At 37.2% G+C, this 24,706-nt stretch overlaps 1 protein-coding gene across 4 annotated transcripts in view; it reads left to right on the forward strand.

Moving 5' to 3' along the window:
• LOC137260928 (transcription factor SOX-5-like) overlaps positions 1-24,706 on the forward strand; it is a 244,083-nt gene that overhangs the window by 142,391 nt on the left and 76,986 nt on the right. The window contains exon 1 of one of the 4 annotated variants that reach the window (XM_067798485.1): positions 23,380-23,797. The exons of the other annotated variants lie outside the window; for them this stretch is intronic. Within the exon in view, the coding sequence (XP_067654586.1) occupies positions 23,769-23,797 (29 nt within the window). The 5' untranslated portion in view covers positions 23,380-23,768. Of the gene's footprint in view, positions 1-23,379; positions 23,798-24,706 lie in introns of those variants that run through there. 4 annotated transcript variants of the gene reach the window in all.

Genomic DNA, 24,706 nt, shown 5'->3' on the forward strand with positions numbered 1-24,706 from the left:
CCAGCTCTCAATATCCATTACGATTCTGCCTTCAATGAAAGTATGTGTTTAAAGATGACTATCAGATGGTGGTCAATGTAAATGTAAATGTTTGATTGACTTATACATATAATAATGATTGAATGGAAGTGTTGATATAGACATGAGTGTGGATTTTGTGTGAAAATGTGAAAGTGTCAATCACATTCAGATTGGATCTGGGCTCCTTTCATGATCAACCTTTACTACGGTTATCCTTAACTCCCATTCTGTAACATTGCACTAAGATTACCTTAGTGACATACGATCACCTTAGTGCTTTGTGAAAAGTGGCCCTGGGCCTATATTTTTGAAGCTCTCTTAGCGCTAAGATAGTCGTAAGTTAATGTTAATATATGGCACTTACGACTATCTTAGCGCTAAGAGAGCTTTGAAAATCTAGGCCCTGTTCTAATTGTGAGAGAGACATGCTACTGTAGGGTATGTGTTATTTTCATTCATTTATAACGAGAGAATACTGTGTAACTGGAGACACATGTAGTATCAGACACATTTTTATATAATATATGATTAGTTTACTATCAGAGTTATGTAATGTGTGACTTTTTCTATGTCTGTCTGTAATATAAGAGACAAGCCATGTAATATAAGACAATTTCTATGCAATACAAGAGTCACATGTTATGTTATATTGGGCATATTTTTAGGTAATATAGGAGTTATGTAATATAAGAGTCACATGTCATGCAATGTTAGACACGTTTTTATGTAATATAAGCGTTAAGTAATGTAAGAGTCATGTCATGTAATCCTGGACACATTTTTAGGTACTGTCAAATTTATGTAATATAATACTTTTGTCACATGTAACCTTATATAATAGTCAACTGTGAGCTAATATGAAAGTCAAATGTGAGATATTATGAAGGTCACATGTGATCTAATATGAAAGTCACCTATTCTGATATGAAAGTCACCTGTGTTCTAATATGAAAGTCACATTTGACCTAAGATGAAAGTCATATGATCTAATATGAAAGTTACATGTAACCTAACATGAATCATGAGTTCTAATATAAAACTCACCTGTAACCAAATATGAAAGTCATCTGTGTCCTAATACGAAATTCACATGTAACCAAATATGCAAGTGACCTGTGATCTAATATGAAAGTCACATGTAACCTAATATGAAAGTCATCTGTGAGCTAATATGAAAGCCACCTGTCATATAATATGAAAGTCACATTTGACTTCATGTGAAAGCCACCTGTGATCTAAATGTGAAAGTCTCGTGATATAAGATGAAAGTCACCAGTGATCTAATATGTCTCATTCATGTGATATAAGAAAATGATTTTGATGAAATGACAGACTTGGAGTTGGGAATTACAGATGATGGATGGCTGAGTATCAGGACTTAAACAATGACCTCTGGCTAATCAGCGCCCTAATATTAGTAAGTCAGGAATTGATTCAGTAAACTTTCATTACGAAGTCTACATCAAAATATAACTCATATGTCTCACAATTAGCATAGCAGCTGTTTTTAAACATAATCAATCTGAACGTAATTATGTTATTGTTGATAAAGTATGTACGTAAAATTGAAGATGTATTTCTTCGCCTGTATGTAATATAGTGGAATACAACAGCCGTAATGATATTGACTTTAGGAATCTATCATAACATGCACACCACATTTACATATAAAACATACAAAAACACAACGTAACAGCAAGCAGTAGTAGGTTGCCTAACATGTGCCATGCAATAATATACCTTCATTTTAACTCATACCACGTTTGTATATCCAAGAAAGTTGATGCACTTAATGTTGAAAATAATGGAATTTGTCTCATATAAATATTGAACCAATACAAAAATGAGGAGCTGTGATACAGCGATTTGGGGTGCTTACGGTTCATTGAGTGTATCATAACGACAATGAACATTTATTTACCCTTGGGGAACTCTTCGAGACGGAGTTTGATTATTTACAATCATAAAGGAATTTGATAATGAGATCAGTGGTGATATGGCTGTTCCTAATTAGATCTATTACCTAAACAAATTCCATGCTGGATCGGTACGATGGTGTAAAACGGAAGTAGGTGGGGCTTCAGTGTGTCGAATGGTGTTTGTTATACTTGACACCACTTAATCTTAAACTAATTTAGGGAAATACAATCTGTAATTGTGTTTATGGAGTAATGTACCTTTAATTGTTAAGAAATTTCTTGGAGTAAAAATATTTCGGATCCAGTTGGGACACTGGAAGGATGTGTTTGTGCTGGGGCACCTGTTCTTGGGGATGTTTTCTGGCAGGATGTGGAGGAGAATGTGATGATTTGAGGAAATTAAAGGTTTATAAGAGGTTATAGATAAATTAGATTCACTGTTTTCCTTCGGTATTTTTTTCTGCTCAAGAACTAACAAATGCCTTTGATGATAACTTTCTTTGAATTCATTTTAATTCCTGTTTAGGGTGAGTGAGTTGAGAAAAATGTTGTTAGTTGTGTTATTCTTATTTTACGAGGTACCAAAGATACTTGTAAAAGAATCATAGGATACAAGTTTTTTCTAAAAATTCTACTGATCATGAAATTCAAATGTGTTACACATTCGAAAGAACTCCTGGCAGATGCAGAATTGTTTTTCCAGGATTTTTGGATTTGAGGAAAAAATTGAATTCTTAGAAATACAAAACATATTTTTGCTATTATCGCATTATCAATTCTGCAAGTTTTCAACAGAAGTCCTCTTCTCTGTAGTATCGTCCTACCCACACCCCTTACATGTGTAGATTCAATAGGATAAAGGAATGTAATGGTCATAGGTGTTGGGTAGTTGTGTGAAATGTGTATTCATGTTTCAAACATAGTCCCTAATGAAGGTGTTGCAACAATGTTCTGAATGAGGTTATGATCCCATTGTTGTCATGGCGATGGACACCAAACAATCAAACCAGGGACTTCAGTATGATGAGTGAACACCTTATCCACAAGACTACCCAACTGCACACAGAGCAGCAGGGTTTAGTTCAGTGGTTATAGCATTTACTTATATGCCAAGGTTTGACTCCTCTGTGGGTGAAATCATAAAAACTGAATTATGATGTCCCCTACCTTAATAGTTCATACTGCTAAGAAGGGTTAATAAACATCAGAAATAAGTAGGTTTGTCTTCCAGTACTGTGAGTACAAACAGTGAGTGAGTGAATAAGGTTTTATCCTGCTTTTAGAAATATTCCCGCAATATCATGCTGGGGGGCACCAGAAATTAGTATTCTGGTAACCCATGAGGGGAACTGAACCCAGATTTTAGGTGTGATGAGTGAACGCTTTAACCGCTAAGCTACCCCACAACCTCTACCTTCAACGGGGACTAAACCACATAAACACACATTATTAACTAATCACAGCCATCAAACTTTATGTATCTCTCAGAAGATATTCTCTGAAGTACATATGACTGAATTATGGAAAACCAACATCCACTGAGAAGGTATAACAACAGTTACTCAAGATGATGTGCTTAACGACTGTCAGCATCACCAATTCGCGACAAAGTCTGATACTTCGCCAGAATCTCACAGCAATACATTATTAGTATAATGCCTTAAGTCTACTGTATAGATGAGAACATTTGACTACCTTCCAGGATCAACACAAGGCTGTTTGTTGTTGCTGTCGACGTGTACATAAGTACCTCGATGCAAAACCATAACCGCTATGATGCCTTGTCCTTGGAAGGAGAATCTCATAGGCTGATGAGAACATGTTGTGTTTTGCAATAACTGAACAACAATCATGTCCAAGACTAGCAGAACATATGTGTTCATTAACACAGGTATTGTGTACTCAGGTGTGAAGATGGAGCTCATCCTCCAACAACAAAAGAGATGCTGGAATGTGGTTTCACGAGCATGTTCTTAGATGTATGGAACTTCTGCCTGATGGTGAAACTCATCGACGTAACACACATTTCTTGTTTCTTTGTTCCCAAACAATTATGAAGATAATTGACAAATATCAAGTGACGCTTGGAGTTTGTATCCCTTGCCATGCAGCTGTAGGATTAATGTTTCTTATTTGCTCCGTGATCATCGTTTCGTGTATATTTTCATGCTATTACTCAGCCAGGGTAGTGATGTTTTTTTGGCCATGTAATTGTCTCTTGTATCGGTTTCTGTAAATGTGATTGCCACAGTGTCTGCAGACAATATGGAGTGTGATTCCTGATATGCTTCTTGTCACATGATTGGCTAACTTTTCTGTAGCCATTCCAGTCATATATATTTGCAAATGGCCAAGAAATTCTATGGGCTTTGTAATACAATGAAGGCCATTCCAGACATTGTATTCTCAGTATTTTTTATTTGCTGAGAATCATCAGCCACTCCAACCATTGTATCTTTTGGTGTTTGCTTGGAATTCCTCTAAAATCTGAAGGGTAGTATGATTTTCCAAATTTTCTGCGAAGTCTCAACCATTATCTTTGTTTTTGATTGACCAAATCTTCCATAAAATCTATGCTGAAGTCTCAACCATTTACTTTGTATATAATTGACCACGTCTTTTCTGAAATCTATAATGTTTTTTTCCCATTCTAACCATTTTTGTGAGATACACATTGCTATTTTTTTATTTTTGCAATATCTGAACCAGCCGAGGAAGTTGTTTCTTAATTTGTTGATAATGGTCTTGAGGTAATATGTCCAGAATTAGATATCATTTTCTCCATGTCTTGGCAGAAGTTGATGGAAGAATGGATATTATTTTCCAATTTACTGGTTCTGATTTGTGTAGACCAAAACATCACTGGTGTCAACACTGATTTTCACCCAGTCATATTATTTTCATCGCAGTTTTGACTTATGAAGACTTACATCGACTGGAATGTGTCGGGAAAGGTAGCCAACAATAATTACTTTTTTTAATAACATAGAGAACAGAAATAACCATAATCTTTCTAATTTTAAATGAAAAAATTGTCATGGATGTCATGTCACTGTCATATTTGACTAGATTTTAAACTAGATAAAAAACAAAATGTTGCAGTTTTGGATTGCATTACGATAACCAAAGGCAAAATTACCATGGTTCTGCTAATACCACAGTATACTGTTTCACCCCGAAGAATTACTTCATCTCGAAGGTACCCACCCACCCCTCTTACTCGATCCCAAGTTTGGACAGTCAATATGGGCTGTCCGACCATTGAACAAACTGATCAACAGAAAGCTGGAGAAATATATTTCATGAAAGAATAGGTAGGCATGGTTGGTGGTTTAAGTAGCATGGTGAAGGCTGAAAATGAAATGGAAAACATTTGGAAAGATGGCACAGAAGAAAGGTAAATAGTTCCTGGAGAAGTGGCTCTGTGTCAGTGAATATCTAAAGACGTCCAACAAGGATAGCTTAATGAACTGTTTAATGTGGAAGGCTCCATATAAACATCAATAACTCTCATAGAAGAGAATCGATGCCTTATAAGAAGCTTGTCTGCCCTTTTGTATATGTTAAGATTGATATAGCTCCTCAACCATAAGATACAATGTTGCATTAATTGATTAAATAATGGCACTTATTATTGTTCTGCACTGTATCTATCTCTTTGTCTGGCTCGTACTTGCATTTCGACATGTCCAGGTTCCATTTTGGTTGGAACATGACCGCTTTGGGGGATTTAGTTGAGTGTGCGTTTATTCTCAAACAATAAGCCCAAAGTATTCAGCTTCTGCTTACAGCTATGTTTAAAGATTTCACACTAAACATATTTTCCCTCTTATTTGCCCTATCACCCCTAGTAAGGACAGACCATGTGTTTGTTCAGCCTATCGCACCATCGTGGTTTGCGAGCAAATATATGCCAGTTGTTGGTCCTTCGTCGTCGATAGTGATGAAATGATTTCGACGAATCAATTGTTTCGTATGAGCATCTGCTCATTTTGATACAGTGATGGAGGACAATAGAGAATCTCAAGGAGAACCTACTTCCCTGAGGACCAATAGCCAGTTGTACACCCTACCAAGGAGGCACGTTACAGGACGGTGATGAGACCCCAGGTCACGTGACATGGAAAAGTGCTAATTTGCATAAGACGATCTGAATCCCTGTCTTGTGAAGAAGTAAATGCTGATACTATGTCTGGATGAAGGGTTATGAAAGGTTATGAATATGGACAATTGTGGTCGTATAACATATCTGTATGGAAACATTTGCTCTTTACAAATTCGGATAATATTTCACGAGGTCTGGTCAATAGAGACAATGAATCGGTCCATGAAGTACCATGTAACAGACATGCTGGGGATATGGTTTTGTTTAAAAAATCAATATTGGGCCAACTTTTTATGACCGTGTTGAAATATAAGTGGTATTTGGAGTGGAAATATAAATTTTCAGCATTTCAGGTTACCCACAAAGAATGACAATCTGGGAATCATGTTTATATTTCAGGCTTGTCATTTTTGATTATCAGCATTAGATATGATGTGAAGAGCTGATTTTTTATTGTGTGTGTTATTGCTGAAATGTATTTTGCAGATGGGATTTGTAAATTTTGCTCACTCACTCACTCACTCACTCAATCCTGGATGCTGACGAGCTACAGACTGTTTCATCTTCAAAAGTCATTTTAAAATGAAACAGTATGAAATATCTCTCTCTTTGCAACATGACCAAGTCATGTGTGTGTGTTATAACAAAGTCAAATGTTGTATAACTGTCAAAAACTTCACTCATAGACTTTTATCACCAGATCAGCAGGAAAGTGGATCTGCAGGAATGCCGAGAGAGAGAGGTCTATGTGTCTGTGTTTAACAAGTGAACTACACGACATTTGTACTGAATCAAGACTGATCCTGTCAGGGGAGGGGAGAAACAGACTGCTTCTTACATAATATATTGGAAACCTAATGCAGACTGAGGCAACTATAGGTGTTCATGCAACCAATGGGGAACGTTTTTACTCTTGCGAAAATATTGTCAAATTTATCTGTTCCAAATTAACTGGTGAGTTTGTGGTTTTGGTTGGTGATTTGTTGTTTTGGTTGGTGAATTTGTTGTTGTTTGGAGTCATTACTCTGATTTGATGTGTGTCCTTCAGAGATAGATGTTTATGGTTTGGGTGTATTAGACTGTGTTTGTGGACTTGGTGGTACTGTCATAAATGGTTGTTGTAGGGAGGATGGATGGGGTTGGAACTGATGGTGAGTTGAGGGTGTGTTTGGGTAGGTAGGGGCAAAGTGTGTTGGAGAAGCATTAGAGTATTAAAGGGGTATATCAGAACCATAAGATATAGCTTGAGTTGTGGTTAGTAACAGGTTGAATTGTCAACCTGAAAGTTTTGACTTAAATTTGAGGTTTTTACTAAAATTTGACAAAACTCAACTAAATCCTCTTCTTGAAATACAGTGAAATTGATAATAAAATCAAGTTTGTTTGGGTGCAGCAGATAGGTTATTCAAGTTTGTGTTTTTAGAAATGCTGTTTCAAATTCTCAATCTAAACTTTGAAACTTCAGTGTGTTGAAAGAAATTGGGGCCTGGATAGGGATTTAAAAATGAAATTGTAGTTGGAGCACTACAGTTAGGTGAACAATAGTGTGGGAAGGTGATGGTTTTCTATTTATAGCTTGTTTTGAGGATGGATGGGGATGTCATGGAGTAGGATCTTTAGATGATTGTTTTGCTTGCAGTTGCATAGATACATGTTCATACTGTTGATAACTGTTCCAGACTTGATTATTTACAGATGACTGTCATGTAGCTGGAATAATGTTCCTGAGTGCTGTGTAAAACTAAACTCACTCACTCACTCACTCACTCACTCACTCACTCACTCACTCACTCACTCACTCACTCACTCACTCACTCTTGTGTTGGACAAAAGGGATTTAATTTAATCAGGATCTATAGATGATTGTTTTACATGTTATATGGATGGTCGATGTGGGATGGAGAGAGTGAATTTGAAGCCAATATGGAGGAACAGTCAGGGTGCTGGATATGATCGACAATTAACAGCCTAGTGAGGAAGGTGTGTAAAAGAAACAGGTAATTTTAATGCCAGGAGATGAGGATTGACTGAAAACAAGATGCAGCAAGAACACTGAGATCATAATTACAAACATTCTTAACAAAAATGCGGTCATACCTTCTTGTGCAACCTGATATCATATTCATGTAATGTGTTTTGGTGATATGATGTAACAGTATGAATGATGATTAGGAAGGGTTTCAACCACTCAACTAATACTTTCCCTTCCTGTCTTTTGATTCCAATCAAACATGAAGGTGGAGTTTTACATTCTTTGGATGATAACTTTTCGATGAGCCAGATTTCCATTACATCGATGAAGCAGTGGAAATGCCTGTGTTAAAAAAAAAACTCCCCATAATTAACAGCATTCATCAGGAAATGAAAATACTATTTCAACAAAAGTTTTTCTTTCTCAGTGTGCCAGAACCATTTTGGGTTTTTCTGTAATAAACCTTTGATAATGGCTGAAAGTAGATTCGACCTCAAAGGAAGACACCAAAGATTCGTCTGAAGAGCATAATTTTTAATTCCAAGATGTCCAACTGGGTAGCCAGAGTGGATCCCTTTCTGCGTATCTTTGCTGTAGATTGTCATCACATTGAAATGGCCGCATCAAAGTTATAGAAGTAAGTTACAACAACTGTTCCAAACCGCTGACCTAGTACCTCCCGTGTGATAATTAATTCTCCTAGTACCTTACCCCATGTTTGCTCTCACCATGTGGCTTAAAAGAAGAATTGTGCTTTGTAGGTTCGCATATTGCCTCTGTCGAGGGATTGGTGGTTGATGCTAGATAAAAATCTAGTAAGGAGTAGACATAATGAGTTAGTGTGCGGATCAAAGTGAAGGAAGTTGGGGGCAGCTGACAGAGGCAGAGGAACAAGCTTCAAAGAATATTATGGGGGGAAAACAGAGGTGCTACCATCATAATATTAGCAGCACTTATATATGGGTTCATATTGCCCTCTTGTGGAATAACAGTATGGTTGGTGCTGGCCTTGGTGATATGGGTGGATGGTGCCAGGGTTAGAACTATGACGTTACTTTTGTGCTTCTGGAACTACAATGGATGGAATCTGAATGAGTGGAATCTGAATGAGACATATTGATGGTGTTTGAAACCTATGTAAGGACAGGTGATTCTTATGACACTGTCACAGACCCCTCTGTAAACAGTATAATGCTTGTGGCACCAGTGTATGGATCCTTCTGATACGTTTATGTAGGTTGTTTTGACACTAGAAGAGAGGGCCTTCTGAGCAAAGAAGTGATCTAATAGATATGAGTATAGAAATCTTTCTGACTGTAGTACAGAGATCCTTTTAGTACTAGAACAGAGATCCTTCTGAGATAAGTAGAGGCCCTTCTGGTACCAGCTTAAAAGCTTCTGATACAAATACAGAGATCACTTTTGATATCAGTGGAGACCAGTAGAGAGGCTTCTTAAACCTTAAGAAATACTTGTGATAGCAGTAGAGTGTCAGTTCTACGCAAGTTTAGGTCCTTCTGACTCAAGGATAAATTATTCTCATGGAGAGATCCTTCTGACAACAGGAGAGATCCTTCTGATGCCAAAAGAGATCCTTCTGACAACAGAAGAGATCCTTCTGATGCCAGGAAAGATCCTTCTGATTCCAGACAACTAGACCACTACATTTCCTTCTAACCTGAAGAAACTGTAAATGAAGAGTTTTGGGGACAGGATGATATACGGACTAAGTTGTCAGCAACAATTACATAACGTTACTTGTTTAATTACCCCGCTGTCCACAGGCTGGTGGTAGTGATGGGGAGATCAACATGTGTAGGGGTGTGCAGAGATACCGCTCTTGACACCTATGAATCCATAAATCTGTTATCTGAACAACACTAACCTTCAAAAGTTAAAATTCTGGGCCGAGATGAAAGCCGTCCACAGCTAATGGCCAGGATAGAAGAGATGGGATGCTCGGTTTTACAACTTTAATGATGAGTTAATTACAACGTGATGTAATTGCTTGATAGGTGTAGATTGTACGTATGTAACAAGTGTTTTCGCACTTTAATCACAAACATAAGTTATCAAGCGCTGTTTTTTGTCTAATTTGTTGCCTGTGAGATGTGAGGAGAATTTTCCACATCAAATGCTGACATAGTTTGTTATCTTCAAGAGGGCCTTTTTCACAGGTTGAAATTCAGTTCGAATCCATGTCCTAAAAATAATGAGCAGCATACAGCACATGTTCTGAAAAGGATTTTTTTGTGTTGAAGGGAGTCTGAAAAATATGATACAGTTTTGTAATTTGAAATCACAAACTTTGTTATCAATCCTTATTCTGCCCCGCTTTAAACCCTACATTTAGAAATTTTCTTTTGAGGTTTTGATAAAATTAAACAAAGAAAAAACTACATTTATCATCAAAACCATTCATCTAGGTTCAACAAGTGTATTTGTTCTGAAGTGGTTCTGTTTGGTTCTGATCATTATGAGTAGGGAATCTTTAAACATTCGTTTTTAACGGACAAGGCAACATCTGTTAGACACAAAACACAGGAAGTTTTTTCCAATGAATCATTACTTCAATCTCCTAATGTATTCTAAAGAGGCACAAAATGAACATACTGTCATGTCTAAAGGTAGACTCTATTTATTCAATGGTGAGTTATACCAAGCTATAGTATGTGCGAAAGTCATAAATAATTGTTCTTAGGAATATAGCTTTAGATGATGAAGGTTTGACAGAGGATGAATTTGAGCACCTCAGGCTTCTTCTTCAGCTAAGTAATGTTCAAATACTTCCTTGATACCAAGCATTCTTTGAGAGAACAGCCATATTGGTCTTTTTGCACATCTAAACATCTTATGATGAGATGGAAGATGATATTCTCTGCATCTTCATGTTTTTGCATCCCAAATGGAGTGTTTGATAGTGATAACATTTTCAGAATGTCAGTGAATTGAAATTATTTCCACATTCTGTTTTGTTGCTATAACAGATACCAAATGTACATATGAAAATGATTAATGAACTCTGGTATAACATTTACCAGGTTTATATATTTCATATCAAGTGTTTTTGAACTTGGAGCCTTTCATGGAGAGTCTGTCGTCCATTCTGGTTGCCGTCTTGAAAGTTTTTGGTTTCAAGCTTCTTCCCCAGAATGTCTTGAGATGTTGAGTTTAGTGGGTGTTCTTGATGGTTAAAGGCTGAAACTGTATTTGCATAAGACATCTAAATTGAACATTTATTTATTTATTTTAAATGTTGAAAAAATCATTCAAATATTTAAGGATCTTTTTAAAAAAAAACCACAGAAGCCAAGATTAGGAATGATGATGGCTTTCCATAGGTTTGAGTTTGTTTAAGGTGTTATGATCACTCAACATCAACTTTGGGACAAAAATATTTTCAATGAGTGAACTGTCTTAGTAACAATTTGATCTTGAAGTTCTTGAGATGAGAGATTGAGTTGTTTTTGAAATATCCAGTTAAACTGTTTAGCACCATTGTGTCAAACCCTGATAATTCGATATCTTGGTTGTCTCGACATAACATCCTGGTCCAGGCAGATCTAGAATCTTTCATAAGTTATCTTTATTCAAACTCTTTAAGATTGATACGCATGTCTGTATAGTTTACATATCTTGATATAATTTCATTGTCCAAACAAGCAAAGTTACCATTTTAACTCCATATTTGCAAAGAAACCTGATATTCACCTGCCCATTTTGGGCAAGTATCCCTATCCCATCGCTGCATGAATCAGAGGGATGTGGCAGTGTAAACTAATTAGGGCTAATTTAGTTTAAGGTGTCTCATTTGTTATATAATTAGGATTAATTAAGTAGGAATTATGACTAAACATTGCTGATAACGGATTATAGTTCTGAATCAAAACTACTGAATATCCATTTGGAGTGTTGTGTAATCATATGACTAGCCTGTGATTGTTGAGTTGTATGTAAATGATATGGCTAGGTGTAGTGCTTACAGTTTCAGAAAGTTTTTGAAATCTGTAACGTGAAACCTGTTTAGTGGATCCATCTTCTAGGTTCATGTCGTAGATGTGAAAAGTTCCCAAAGGTTGTACAATGCTAATTTCTCTTCCTCGCATACAACCGTCAATTCTCACACAGTCATTACTGTAATTGTATCCATTTTGATTGTCTCATGAATGTATCATCTGCAATGTATTGTATTTATTATTATTATTATTATTTGTACGATTTTGTGCCGGCTCTCCTGACCTAACCACTGGGCCGATTTCGATCAATTCTCACACAGTCATTAGTTTAATTGTATCCATTTTGATTGTCTCATGAATGTATCGTCGGCAATGTATTGTATTATTATTATTATTATTATTTTTAGTGTAGTGATTAGTTGTGTTGATAAAATATAAAGCTACTGATTTGTTTGTTTATTGCTTCAAAAGTGCATAATCATAAAAAAAAATATGTCTTATAACAATGTGTTATTTGTGGTCTCAAACTGACGGGACTAAAAACTTTGACAGAAGCCATATTGATTTGTCACGTGGTCCATCACATGACTGAAAGTAGTTTCCATTAGAACTGGTTCAAGTGTGGTGGTATTACTCTAGTTAGATATTACCATATAAATATTACACTGCGATATCTTCCGCGGGCGAGTAATATGTGATGATGTGATGCCCTGGTCAGATATCTCACTGTATGGATAACCCAATACTTTTTCTCGGTCCCATCAATATTGAGACAACACACTGCTTCACTGTTCATCCATTAACAACTTTAGAGAGAGAAAACACTGAACAAATAAATTTGTCCACTTTTGACGAAGCATCCGCTCACAATCACTAGATTGTTTGGTCAAGAATCAATTGTTTTCAGGCTGCATTCACGAAACACTAACTTTTTAATGCAATTTTAATGACTTTTGGTGCAACCAAAAGACACGTTTAGCATTACCATTTACACAATCTTCTTTTCAATCACTGATTCACACTCCTCCTTATAAGTGACATTACCAGTTTTGCCTTTTGCACCAATGGAATCTGTTTCAGCAGATAATTAGGACTGATAATTTTCTGGCACAATGTTTTATATTGTTCCGACTAAACCCGTAACTACATCTGTTGGCACAGCAAACTAAAGCAACTCAGTACACCTTGCTCTGGGATAATGTTTCTTTACCATGGTTCACAGAGCCTTCTAATCATAAGATCATCACCTCCCCCAAGACAGATGTCCTCAACACTTCAAATACTCATTTAATGGAGATACGTTTACAGGGAAAAGGTTCAAGCTGTAGAAGGTCCTAATGTTCGAGGTAACTACAAGAAAGTACATGTTGGTTACGCTGCTAGATCATCTCCTTCCTATCGTGACCTCTGTCGCCAGATTAAAATTCAAGCAGTTGAAATTCATTCTCCAGCTTGGGTTCAGGGAAGGAAGCCATTATGAACATGTGATAGCTTGATCTAAACTCACTTGGGATTTTTTCTAACTGGTTAGAAGAATCATTTGTGTGTAAAGGCATTGGTGTGCTTGCAAACAGGTGCCCTTTGATTCATTGGCCTGGATGGGCACAGGAGGTAGAATCATTGACCTGAAGTTTCCCTTAAGTACATTTGCATTATATACACTTGGTGTTTGTGGGAACAATCGGTACCAGCTTCTCAAGACCTGCTAAAGACCTCAAAGCTTTCAGAAACCACAACAAATAGAATTGTTCTCAGCTGTGTTCAATTTGGGAGAAACTTAAGATTTTATATGCTCTGGTCCAGCCATTGCTGGAGTCTTTTATGTTGGTGCTTGCTGGAGCTTTATTGCGTGTTAAGGAATGAACAATCCCCTAAGAGCCCTCTCTGCTTTGTTTCAGAAGGTAAAGTCTGGGGGATAGCTTTCCTTTGTGTGTTAATATCATTGGACAAGTTTAAATAGTCTTAATGAATCCTTGTATCAATCTCGCTTCCCGCTCTTGTCTTCACCCGAACCTGCAAGTATGTCCATAATCTTCTCCTGGAAACCGATTCCACATACTTGTGTCTGTTAGCTTTGATCCTGTCTCTATACTTGCTGGCAATGTTTATTTTCATATATAATGTAGATTTATTGCATGCCAGTTACCACGGTGATTTGACAGCTTACTCCACAGATGGGGAGAGTTAAAAAACCCTCTGGACGCTTTTGTCTCTTCCCTCCTTCCGCACCGTACTGTGCCTCATGTTTCCTACCAGTGCCTTTCTCTTCTGTAGCGTATAGGAATTATTCTTTTCCTCTTTAATAGCCTCAGATCTCTGCGATATAGGACCTAATAGCACAGGGATGGGTAGTGTTCCATGCATCTGCTGTTTTTATTAAATGACCCATTAATTTCTGTCTCCTCTCCCCAAACTTTGTTGTGTTTGTTGAAGAAGGTGGACGGAAAGAAAACAGTAAATAACAAGTTAATGTCAGTGAGAGAAGAGGAAGTCCTTAATCTGCTTCTATTTACATCAGACCATCTGTGTTTTGTACGCCATTAAGTCCCGTTGTTGTAACCCACAGTCTCTCCCTACCTTTCAACCATGACCTTGAACACAGACGTCTGCTTGTAATTAGGAGTGTTCATTGTTTTCATAATTACTAATTATGTTATAATTGACTGTGCGATATGCATAGGAATTAGATTACGTTTGAAGGTTCCTTTTCTTGAGAATTATGGTGAAAGGTCATTTTTGTTGAATTAATTTTGGATGAGTTTTACAGATCTCTTGTTTGTAGCATTTGTTTGATGTATAGTGCAGACGTATTTGGGAATTGTTTTGAAGAGAAACTAGCCAATTGTTCATGTACATGTGTTAAAGCAATGACGGGCTGTGGTATGGAAAAAGTAGCCAATGAAAACAATTACTCATTGTTTTCTTATATTAGACATGTTGTGCATGACTGCCTTTTGTTTATGCCCAGTTGAACGCTGGAGTACAAATAATCAGAGTGTTTCTGTTCATTAGAAATGAATGTCTTTTCAAAATTGAAAACAAATCAAAACGGATAAAAAAAAATGAAATTTTTGTATCATCAAGTCTCACTTTTCTGTCCTGTCGCTTTTTGTGTTGATGTAATCCTTCAATTTCAGATTCTTTTGTTTGCTCACAAAGTATTGTTTTACAGACATGCTGTTGAAAATGATGCATTGGAGTGAAATGTGGTAAAAACGATCACAGGATATTAAAGTGCCATTAATCAGAAGCTATGGGTTCCAGTCCTGGCGTATCAGACTGCTCATTAGGCCAGTATCCAACTCCAGCCAACGTCCAACACTCGCACCCTTTCTGCTCCTCAGCTTTTTCAAGGCGTATTGTAAGTTTGTGTTGATCATGTGTATTTGGACGATTTTCGGCATCAAATTTCCTCTTCCTTTCCATTCTTGAAACCTCTGACAGAATGTGGTGGGAAAGCTTCTAATTGATAACACAGCCCCGTCAATCATTCAACCACTGGTGCTTCAGTTGGATTGCCTCGCTTTTCCACATTGCGTAACAGGTTAGCAAATCAAAATTGATATTTTGAGAGATTGTTCGCTATGTCAAAGTCATCAGTAGTAATATGTATCAATGATCAAGCGATAGACTAAGCTGCTGGGATCTCTGCAGCTCGCAAACCAATCAATATGTCCATGCACCTGTTGAACAAATGGTGGAAGAGTGTTAGTAGATTGGGCCGGCTGTAGAGTTGACTGATTACTCATGCATATGTGGAGGGGTATTGCCTATGGTGTATGTGTTAATGTGTGTGGACTGTTGGCAAGTCTGATGCATCTGTTAGCACATGTGTGTGGAGTGTTGGCAAGTCTGGTGTATCTGTTAACATGTGTGTGGACTGTTGGCAAGTCTGGTGTATCTGTTAACATGTGGGTGGACTGTTGGCAAGTCTGGTGTATCTGTTAACATGTGTGTGGAGTGTTGGCAAGTCTGGTGTATCTGTTTACATGTGTGTGGACTGTTGGCAAGTCTGGAGTATCTGTTAACATGTGTGTGGAGTGTTGGCAAGTCTGGTGGTCAATTTTTCATGTCTAGTGTATCATATCTAGTGTCTAGGAGTGTTAGTAGATCGGACTGGCTGTAGAGTTGACTGATTACTCATGCATATGTGGAGGGGTATTGCCTATGGTGTATGTGTTAATGTTTGTGGACTGTTGGCAAGTCTGATGTATCTGTTAACATGTGTGTGGAGTGTTGGCAAGTATCTGTTAACATGTGTGTGGACTGTTGGCAAGTCTGGTGTATCTGTTAACATGTGGGTGGACAATTTTTCATGTCTAGTGTATGTGTTTGGATATTTGTGCACTATTGGCACAAGGGCAATGATAGCTATTAATATTAGTAGATTGTTTCCTAAAATATTGTGAATAACATATCTGTTACAACATCAGGTATCAGAAGATTATCCGTATGTCTACCTGTTAGTAAGTCATAAATTAGTACATTGTTCACAAATGTGAACAATTTGTGAACTGGAATATTATACATTAATTTGCTGTCAAGTTGTTTTAGATAGATGCTCAGACTATCAACCACTGGTTTGCCTCCTCCAGACTTGATCTCATCTACTGTTACACTGCTAACTGTTACACAACACATGTCCACTCACTGATGAGTTTATGGCCCTGTCCCTAGGATGTCAGAGTGAGCACAGAATGGTTCAATGGTCTGAAAAGGTTATCTGTCATACTGCTTACCGATTCCTTAAAGATATATAATATCTAGACATTTTTAACATTACTGAGTGATGACAACACTCTAGAGCCATAGTTATCTGAGATGAGAAATGAATTCTTTGTTGTAGTCAGTATAACCTCCTTAAAGCTTGTCTCTATCCACTTGTTTCTGAAACTTCCCTTTAACACAAGACGAATCTGCTGTGGAAGAAATGTTTAAAGTACCTATGTATATATGGCCACTTGAGATTTGGTGTTGATGTTTGCCTACCGTACTCAGCGACATTGTTTCCAAGTAAAAAGCATTTCTGTTAATTACTAGTGGTAAAGCGTGTTTACAGTCTCCACTGCAATGATGCGTTGTAAGTTGCTACCTGTGCAGGTTAATTACAGGTGTATCTTGCAGGCTGGCTACCTGTCTTGCAGGTAAATACGCAACTGTTCTCCTGACCTATACTTAGATGCTGGAATGAATCTGATATTTTTTTTTCATTTCCGATTCTTTTTGAGATATTAACACATTGTAAAATGTAATGAGATTTATTTTTAGTTCTTCTGGTTCTCAGGCAAAATAAATATGTTTGGCTGTCAAAAAAATAGCACAAGTGTTGTTAGCTGAAACAGATAATGTATGTTTATTTGATAAGGAGAGTGTGTATCATGCGTAATGAGTAATTTATTGATACGGTATATGTAATTCTGTCTTAAGGGAAGTATTATGAGGGGGTTGCTATCAGTGGTGGTGAGATTGTATCATGCAGTCGGGGCCTTGATGGAAGGACAGGGGTCAGGTTATACCAGAAATCCCTGTTCCATCCTCCCAACTCTCTGTAGACCAGCGTTTAGTCTCTGAAATGTATTATTGTGATAGGAATAGATAATGGTATACGAATAGGAGTTCACCAAAACCTACACTTGCTATTTAGGGCTATATCTTTATAGGATTCAGGTGAAGGGCAGATATTATTGTTCAGGGACTTCGGGACAGTTTGCCCTTCTTTGTAGGACCAGCAGTAGGGTTCTGTATAGAGTGACTGTAGGAAAGGTGGAAGGGAGAAGGGGTAGAGGGGTTGGTATTCATGAAAGGGGTTATGGTGTTTACTGGGAATGGATTTGTTGAAGAAATGTCTCGTTGCTGTTTAAGGTGGATTTAATTAGGTGATTTAGATGAGGCATGGGGTTTGTTGAGAAGATGTGTATTTGGTAGAGGGTAGAGAGAGGTTGTTTGCAGGTAGATGATGGTTGGTTGTATTATGGCTGTGATGTTATGAGAGGATTTGAGCTTGGTAAAGAGTAGGGTAGAGTGGTTGAGTGTTGGTAGTGTATGATTTTGGTAGAACTGAAGGTTTGTAGGTTTCTACCAACCTGGTTAGATATTGAAATAGGGGTTTGAAGTGAAGATGGTAGAGCATGGAGTTATCAGAATTTGGACTTTAGACATGTGGAAGGTTGTTAAAGTCTTAATGGTTGAGCAGAGGGTTAACAGGATGTGGGTCTTTGGAATGTAGAAAGGCAATAAGTTGGTGATGACAGTGCATTGGGTTAGCAGAATGAAGTTTGTGAGTGTGGAAGGGTATTATGTTGTTGATGGTAGAGTTTGGGGTTAGCAGAATTGGATTTGATAGTGCGGATAGGTATTAAGTTGTTGATGGTAGTGTTTGGGGTTAGCAGAATTGGATTTGATAGTATGGACAGGTATTAAGTTGTTGATGGTAGCGTTTGGGGTTAGCAGAATTGGATTTGATAGTGCGGACAGGTATTAAGTTGTTGATGGTAGAGTATGGGGTTAGCAGAATTGGGTTTGAGAATGTGGAAGGGCATTAAGTTGTTGATGGTAGAGTATGGGGTTAGCAGAATTGGGTTTGAGAATGTGGAAGGGCATTAAGTTGTTGATGGTTGAGTATGGGGTTAGCAGAATTGGGTTTGAGAATGTTGAAGGGCATTAAGTTGTTGATGGTTGAGTATGGGGTTAGCAGAATGTGGGGTTTCAGAGAGTAGGAGAATTTGGGAGTGGGTCTTGTAGAGTGAAGGTGGCTTGTTCCTGGTTTGTTAAGGTGATCATAATGGCTGACCCAAACTCTGACCTAGTAATGTGTGGGCCAGGAGTAGACCACCAATGTCCAGTAAGGAAGATGAACACTCCCAACCACATCCTTTCTACAGCTGTTATTTGATGCAATGAGAACAACAGACTGAATAAAAATATGATTTTTTTTAACCTATATTCAAACACGATTACTTATTCAGTGATTTAGCCTCAGTTATAAAACATTAATTAATGAATCTCAATTTTTGTAATTGTTGCTGAAATTAAAAGTAAAATGTTAAAATACACACTAATACGCTCATTGGAAATTTAAATGAAATGTTAAATCCATTCGAGTCACAACTGTAGGAATATGAAAACGAAACAGTTATGAAATATTGTAACTAGAACATTAATATCCTGCAGTGAGAGAATTGAAAAGATTTGGGGGATGTGTTGGAGAAAGAAAACATGAAAGTGTATAATTGTTTGTGGATATGGTGATGTCGTACAGACTCTGTGCAAATGTATTTGCACCTCTACATGATCTTCATCTCTGTTGTGTGCAACGTGTAAACAGTAAACAGTATTTAATGACTGTTTGTCTGTGAGAAAAACACATCCCACTTAATACCCTCTATTTTGATGAGGCTGCCTTGGTACAAAGATTGTAAACCTTAAATTTGTCTGTTTTGTTTCCAGTTTGATTACGTTTTAATACTCTTATGTTATGTGTTTATTGGTGAGCATAGAAAAAATAATCAAACCTTTATTTAATGAATGTTTTCAATTTTTGTAATGGATAACATATTGCTGAATATGTGCAACATGTGTTTGTTGGGGTTTTTATGAAGAGACTGGTCCCATGATGATGTATTATAGTGCAGTATGGTTTGTGTGGCCAACCCCTTCATGATGCTCTTGGAGTGCTGTTGGTGGACCACTGAGGTGTTTTTGAGTTTTGTGGGTAGGTGGTCAAAGGGGGTTGTGGAGGAGGGGGAGGTTTAATGATAAGGGGGATAATGAGATGGATGTTGGGGTGTGATAGGGATAAGGTGTGAGATCAGGGTGGGGTATGGAATGAATGTGAGGGTAGGTGAAAAGGAGTATGCTGGGTGTGTGTGAGTGTGTGTGTGTGGGTAGGGGGTGGGGAATGGTGGTGTAATGAGATAGAAGGTGGGTTGGATGGTGAGGGAAGGTGGATGTGGATGGTAAGGGCATGTCAGAAGGAGGATGGGGTGTCATTGATGATATGGAAGATGGGTGTTATATGGAGTGATGTGGTTTGGTGATACAGAGGATGTGTTGGGAAAATGGAAGATGTGGATAAAATGGTAAAGGAGACAATGATGTAGATTCAGACAAACAAAATACTGAATTCATGTGAAGCCCAGTACTGGTGTCCCCCACCATGATCTTGCTATAATATTGCAAAAAGCAGCATAACTAACACTCACTCACTCACTCACTCACTCACTCACTCACTCACTCAGACTGATAAAGGCAGTGATCCTCATCTCCACAGCAAGTACTATCATGCAAAAATTCCTGAACCCTTGTAGACTTTTCAAAAGATATAAATAAAAATGCAGTTACGTTTTCTGAGAGCACTTGACAGGTGTGTCAGCTAATGTATCGAGAATGAAATTCTATTAATTTGACCCGTTACTTGAATCGTAGGAATATGAAAAAGAGGCACAAGTTGTGGAAATGGTACAGTTGTGAAATATACAAACAGTCATCTGCCAGTCATATTTCACTGGAGTTTGTATTATGACATGTGCAAGGAAATCGGCACGCGGAAGCGGGCTTGAGCTTTAACATATACTGGTAACCAAAGTTAATTTATGTCAAGTTTTTTTTTCATTTATGTCAAAGAATTTTTAAGCTGAAAGAACATGGGGGGAAGTTGTCACCTTGGGGTACCATGTTCTGTGAATGGTGCTGTACATTTTAGATGTGAAAAATAACATTTTCCTCGACTTATGTGGATGTTGAACTGTCAAGAATATTTTGATTGGATATTTTGGAAGAACCCCACACCATTTCCTGTCCTTCTTAATCAGAGAAACAAATTGTCGGCATATCAAGTCATAGTGAAATGTTTATTCTACAAACTTAAGACCACTGAAAAATGTATTATTTATAAAATGTAAATTAATATGAACAAAAAGTTGAAAATGTTAGGTTATAGTTTAAAATCCAGAGTTTGCATGTATTCAGCTTGGGAAGTGTAGAAAATTGAATATTTGGAAAAAAGAGATTTGTGAACATATAAGGTCAAGGACTTGGAACAACCAGTCGCGATTACTTGCTGAAACAGAACCCAGTGGGCAGAAAACGCAAAACAGTGATGCAAATTCTGTTTATGATTTTGTAATTTGATAGCTTGTTGGTAGATTTGAAAACAGCTAATTACATTTTTAAATTTCCTCATGTTTGAGACTTGCACGAAAATAGAACTCCAGAAGTACTCTTTAAAGTCATTAAACAAATATTAATGCTGTGTTATTAGAGACATGTTGAAGCACAAAGTCTGGGAATTAATTTGAGCTGTTTAATATTCTTTTTGGAAAATAACATGATAAAGATTTCTATGATATGAACTCTAAGTTTCTTAAATCTACAAACGTTATTAATTTATGACATCACTTTTACAAATAGTAATGCCTCGGAAGAGTTAAAGACCAAAACGGTGAAGATAATGAATGTACCAAGAGACCTTTATTCTATCGCAACCATATCTCCTATCTCATACATTAAGTAAGGACCATGCTGACTTGTAAACGCCTTGAATTTTAAGATTTCTCTTATATTCCTTAATTTTTAATGCTGACCTTGGAAAGCCATGAAAATCTCTGATATTACTTGAGCCGTATACAATGGAAGTTTGTACAGAAGAACATATTCTTGTTAACAGAATATTTAATTAACTGACTAATTTTGTTTATTTGTTGTGTCTGAAAAAAAATCTTTTTTAAAAATTTGTGATGTTCATCATGCTTTCTAGGTCTGATGACTTATGCATAGTATGCTTGTTTGGAATAATATTGACAGACAAAGGGCTAAAACTCTGCATTGGAAATGACATTTGTATGCCTTGAAAAGCCTTTAAAAGGCCTTGAATAGGCAATGAATTTTTGTGTTCCGTATCTGTATGAACCATATAACTATAGTCTTCCTACAAGCACCATATGACCAAGTTCAAAGCCTCAGCTCAAAGGGCTGAAGTTTAGTATACATAAGGGACCTCTGTTAATTCATTCCTTTGCCCCTGTTTGTCTGATTATCGCCTAATTAACAGATCGTTTGTGTCGATCTTGTTTTGTAGTCATAATTTGACCAGTACATTCAACTGAACTAACAGTGCACTTCTCCCATGAAGCCCCTTAAGGAAGCCATAGTCATCATAGATTGTGTGATACTGTTTTCCTAATGACCAGTGGAATGTATCAATGTGGGAAAGACATTTAATACAATATACTGGCCATATGACAACTTGTAATGGTTTTACCACACGGGGAAGCCTCTGCTAGCTCCTGATAAGTAGATCATGTTGAGATATTGATTTAAGTATGAAAAAGTTGGAAGAATTAAGTAAACCATTTAATTTTTTCATATTTTTTAATCCTCTTTTTATCCATCTGTATGCATATGATGTTTGGACAACTTTTACCAATATCAATCATCACATGAAATTTTCTCTCCTGACAAAAGTATTCTCGAAAAATCTGTTACAGTCAGTAAAATTCTAACCTCCTGTGGGCAAAGGTTTGATTGTCCATGAGTGACATTCTATTTTGCCCAGCTTTAGAATTGTCAAAAGAATAACCGTTATTGTAAAAACTGTGTCAGTTATCCTGCCTGCTTGGCAACTTCTTTCTGAAAACCCTTTCAGTAAATTCTTTCACAAGTTAGGCGTGAAGAGAATATTTTGTATTCAAAATTAAGGATACCCACTTGTGCCATTTAACCTTGGAATTTGCATAGCTACTTTCCTCGGTAACAGTGTCCAATATTGCTTCACTCAATAGTGGTGTGGGAAACGGGGGTTATCTGTGCTGCTATTATTCCGTATAAAGAAGCTTGACTTATTGTATCACTGACATGATTGTTGCTCTCATTGTGCTAATGTTCCATTTTACGCCTCTCAATGCGCCTTTATATACAACTTTTATGTGTATGGCAATACAGTTAAAGATATTGCGGACACAATACTGCTTTCAGTATTGATCCTGCAAGCTGAGCTCGAATCGCGGTAGGCCAACCATCCATTGACAAGCCTATTGAACACAATGCCACGAATATTATTACATCAAGAAAGAAAAAAAGGAACTCAACCGTGGTTCAACAGTTCAAATTTTTTTTGTTATTTATTGAATTGTGAAAAGAAAGGGACCATAAATTTAATGACTGCTCTTGTGACTTTTTCTTTTATCTATTGTGAGGCATTTCCCGTCTTGGGGAAGGTGATACAGGTAGCAGTGATTTAGGGCGCAATTATGATTGCCCGTAGTTCCAGTCCCCGCTTCTATTGAACCTGTATTTACTTTGGTAAGAGTTGTTACTGTGTGATTAGCGAAGTTTGCGATTCCTCGCGAGGCCTTTCAACCCACAGTGTGTCGACAGTTACGCCTCCGTTAGTGATAGAAACACAGGGTGAAGCAGGGCTAGGAAGCTGTCCGAGGACACTCCGCATCATATTGCGTTACTGCTGCTGTTGCTGCAGAAGGTACATATCACTGGATCTATATGACTGATGCCTCTTCCATTCCTACTGTGCTAGCCTTATTCAACAACTGATTGTAAAGCCAGGAAGATATTGTGAATCACTGGCCGTCAGTCGACAAGAGCTCTTAGGCTCCTCCTCTGATGATTGGCCCATGAAAGAACTAACACAGCATTTTACTTAGCTTGATGGCTAGGCACCCCCCTGTCCCCCCTCCTTGCAGCCTGGCTAAGATTTGGAGGCAGCAGTGGTATAATCGCCACAATCGTATCTCGACTGACAACAGGAAGACGGGGCATCTACAAGCACACAAGCTGATACAATGCATGAAGCACTCTCCCTGTGCGTTAGGTAAATCTTTGCTTCTTCTTGCATGACTTTGTGTTCGATGCTCGTTAAAAGTTTACTTATTTTTCATAATTTTGTCCTCACATCTTTGAAATGGCAGAGTCATGTAGGGGTCAGATTTGACAGGATGAAAAGCTGTAAGGAAAATCACATCCTCTGTAATATGATTATATAGAAGTTGTGACATGAGTTGGTGTATGTCTGAGAGTAGCTGGTATTTAATGTTTCTTTGAATCTAAACGCTTGTTTTACTGCCATATAAGATAAATGAATATCATAGTCTGGTTTGGTATTGGATTTTGATTAAAATGGGTCTAGTTGCTTCCATGTGCATTTTCTGAATTGTGAGATTTTTGCTGGTTATATATGCTTTATATAATCTGTACTATATTTGTGACAAATGAATCATTATTTATTAAATATCTGAAATGTCATTGGAGATTAGAAATATTTGCTTGTACGTTCCATTTGTGTAAAAACTGCTTATAGAAATGGTTAAATATTTCTGTCATAGTTTTTCTTAAACATAATTATGTGATACTTTTAGCATATCACATTGCAGAATTGTCCAACCAGATTTGTAGTTTTGGAGACTGAATTTTCATATTCTTTCTGATTGTCTGACATGACTGTTTGTGCTTCTGTAAGTCTGTTGAAGACATGAATGCCAAAATAATGTTTTCCCTTAACTCTGTGTCATAAATACATTGACTTATCAAATTTTGCTGTTTTGCAGCAAATTTATTGCAAGTTTCTTGTGACACTATTATCAGAAAGAGCTTGCTCATTTTATCTTGTGTTGAATTTATTACAAACATTTACATTGAATTATACATACCAAGTGACAGGAGAGATCTGTTATGTTCTAACCAGTAACACATTTCAGTTTAATGGATTCAAAGGATGGCATTC

The sequence above is a fragment of the Haliotis asinina genome, chromosome 14 (assembly GCF_037392515.1).
Source record: "Haliotis asinina isolate JCU_RB_2024 chromosome 14, JCU_Hal_asi_v2, whole genome shotgun sequence".
NCBI classification, from domain to species: domain Eukaryota; kingdom Metazoa; phylum Mollusca; class Gastropoda; order Lepetellida; family Haliotidae; genus Haliotis; species Haliotis asinina.